The sequence below is a fragment of the Fusarium solani genome (genome assembly GCF_023522795.1).
Source record: "Fusarium solani strain SB1 chromosome Unknown bctg00000017, whole genome shotgun sequence".
NCBI lineage: Eukaryota > Fungi > Ascomycota > Sordariomycetes > Hypocreales > Nectriaceae > Fusarium > Fusarium solani.
In genome coordinates, this window is record NW_027072140.1 from 1 (window position 1) to 1,426 (window position 1,426).

At 54.5% G+C, this 1,426-nt stretch overlaps 1 protein-coding gene across 1 annotated transcript; it reads right to left on the minus strand.

Annotated features, from left to right (window-relative positions):
- Nucleotides 1–171: 171 nt before the first annotated feature.
- Nucleotides 172–1,426, minus strand: MRS44_018718 (uncharacterized protein; the record flags this gene model as incomplete). The annotated part of the gene is made up of 3 exons (XM_065615229.1): nucleotides 172–265; nucleotides 331–1,294; nucleotides 1,372–1,426. 3 exons carry the CDS (start codon nucleotides 1,424–1,426, stop codon nucleotides 172–174), a joined length of 1,113 nt encoding a protein of 370 aa, XP_065471301.1.

Below are 1,426 nucleotides of genomic sequence, written 5' to 3' on the forward strand. Positions count from 1 at the left end.
TGTTGCTGGTCAGTCGCGCTTAGTTTTGAAAAGTCTTCGGCGTCTCGCAGTTCAAGCCAGTCTTCGATAAATGCCGCTTTGGCCTCCCTGAGATTAACTATGCCCTTCGTCCGCCGCTGGGGGTTCACGGTGGACCTGGGGGACGGCAAGAATTGAGCTGGCGAAGATCCTCTATCGCTTTGCGACAGCCCTCCCCTGCTCCGTGATGATTTGCCCGTGCGCCTTGACGGCCGGGTCCCGCCCCTCGCCATGTTGACGTCCCCGACTAGAAGGGGAACGGATGGCGACCTGCTGATCGCCCTCCGCCGGCCCTCCATGGCCTCGATGTACCTATGTTGAGACTCGACCGCAGCCTTGTAAATGTGGATATCGGCCAAAGACTTACTTCCGATTATGTTTCGATAAGCGGTTCGCGTTTCCCACCTCTTGTCGTCCTTTCCATCCATTGTCCATCCCACGAGAACGTAAGTGACAGTATGCGTGAAAGACTCGTTACATCCAGGATCGATCAGCTCCAAGTCATCCTCTAACTCACCTGAGTTCAAACCCCGCCAGGCAACTCCCCAGATCCTGGGCGCTTCCGCATCGGGATAGTGGAGCCTGCCGATACCCGGTAGTGTGTCTCCAAATCTGTTCCTCGCACTTCCCACGTTCTCATCTTCTGGTGGATTTTCCGCATAGCTACGGGGGAATGCACGGTTCTCTAGGCGGTAGGTTGCTGAATTCTTTTTCCCATACATGTTGATGTACTTGCGAAGGTGCTTGCCGAACCATCCGACCGTCTTCACACCTTCTTCGCTCACGCCACTTGTGGAAGGGATAGTCAAGAGCGGCTTGCCATACTCCGGATCTTCAAACTCTGTCGTTTCATCATCATCTTGGAGGAACAAAGATCCATTCGGTTCGTCAGCCTCAATGGACTCCATAACATCAGGGCCCGTCCCGCCGCGCCATGTCTCTGGTTCTTGTAGTTGCCCTCCTTCATCTGCCGCCTCAGGCTCGTGCCCAGGCTCATTTTTGCCGTTGCCGCTGAGATTTCCGGGTGCCTTTGAGCCATCATCATTCTGGAAAGATGATGTGCCATTGCCGGACGGGGGCCCTATTGGGGAGAGGCCACCGTCATTCCCATTCGTTCCTTCCAGACCCGCATTGTCTTGGAGAGTGTCTCCTTTTTCGTTTGGTCCCTGGTCAGGCGGGTCTACAACCATCGACTCGGCAACTGCACGGAACGTAGTGACCTCATTACGCATGCCATCAATCTCGCGTTGTTTTTCCGGACTTGCCTTATCATAGGCTGCAGACGCGCGTTCCAGTGAGGCCTTTTTTTCTCAAGCTGTTGTTGTACTTGCTTCGATCTTGTTATTCTCGCACTCTCAGCTGAGGGTAGTGCCTTGGACTTCTTTTCCTTTCCCTTGCCAGGTGCCAT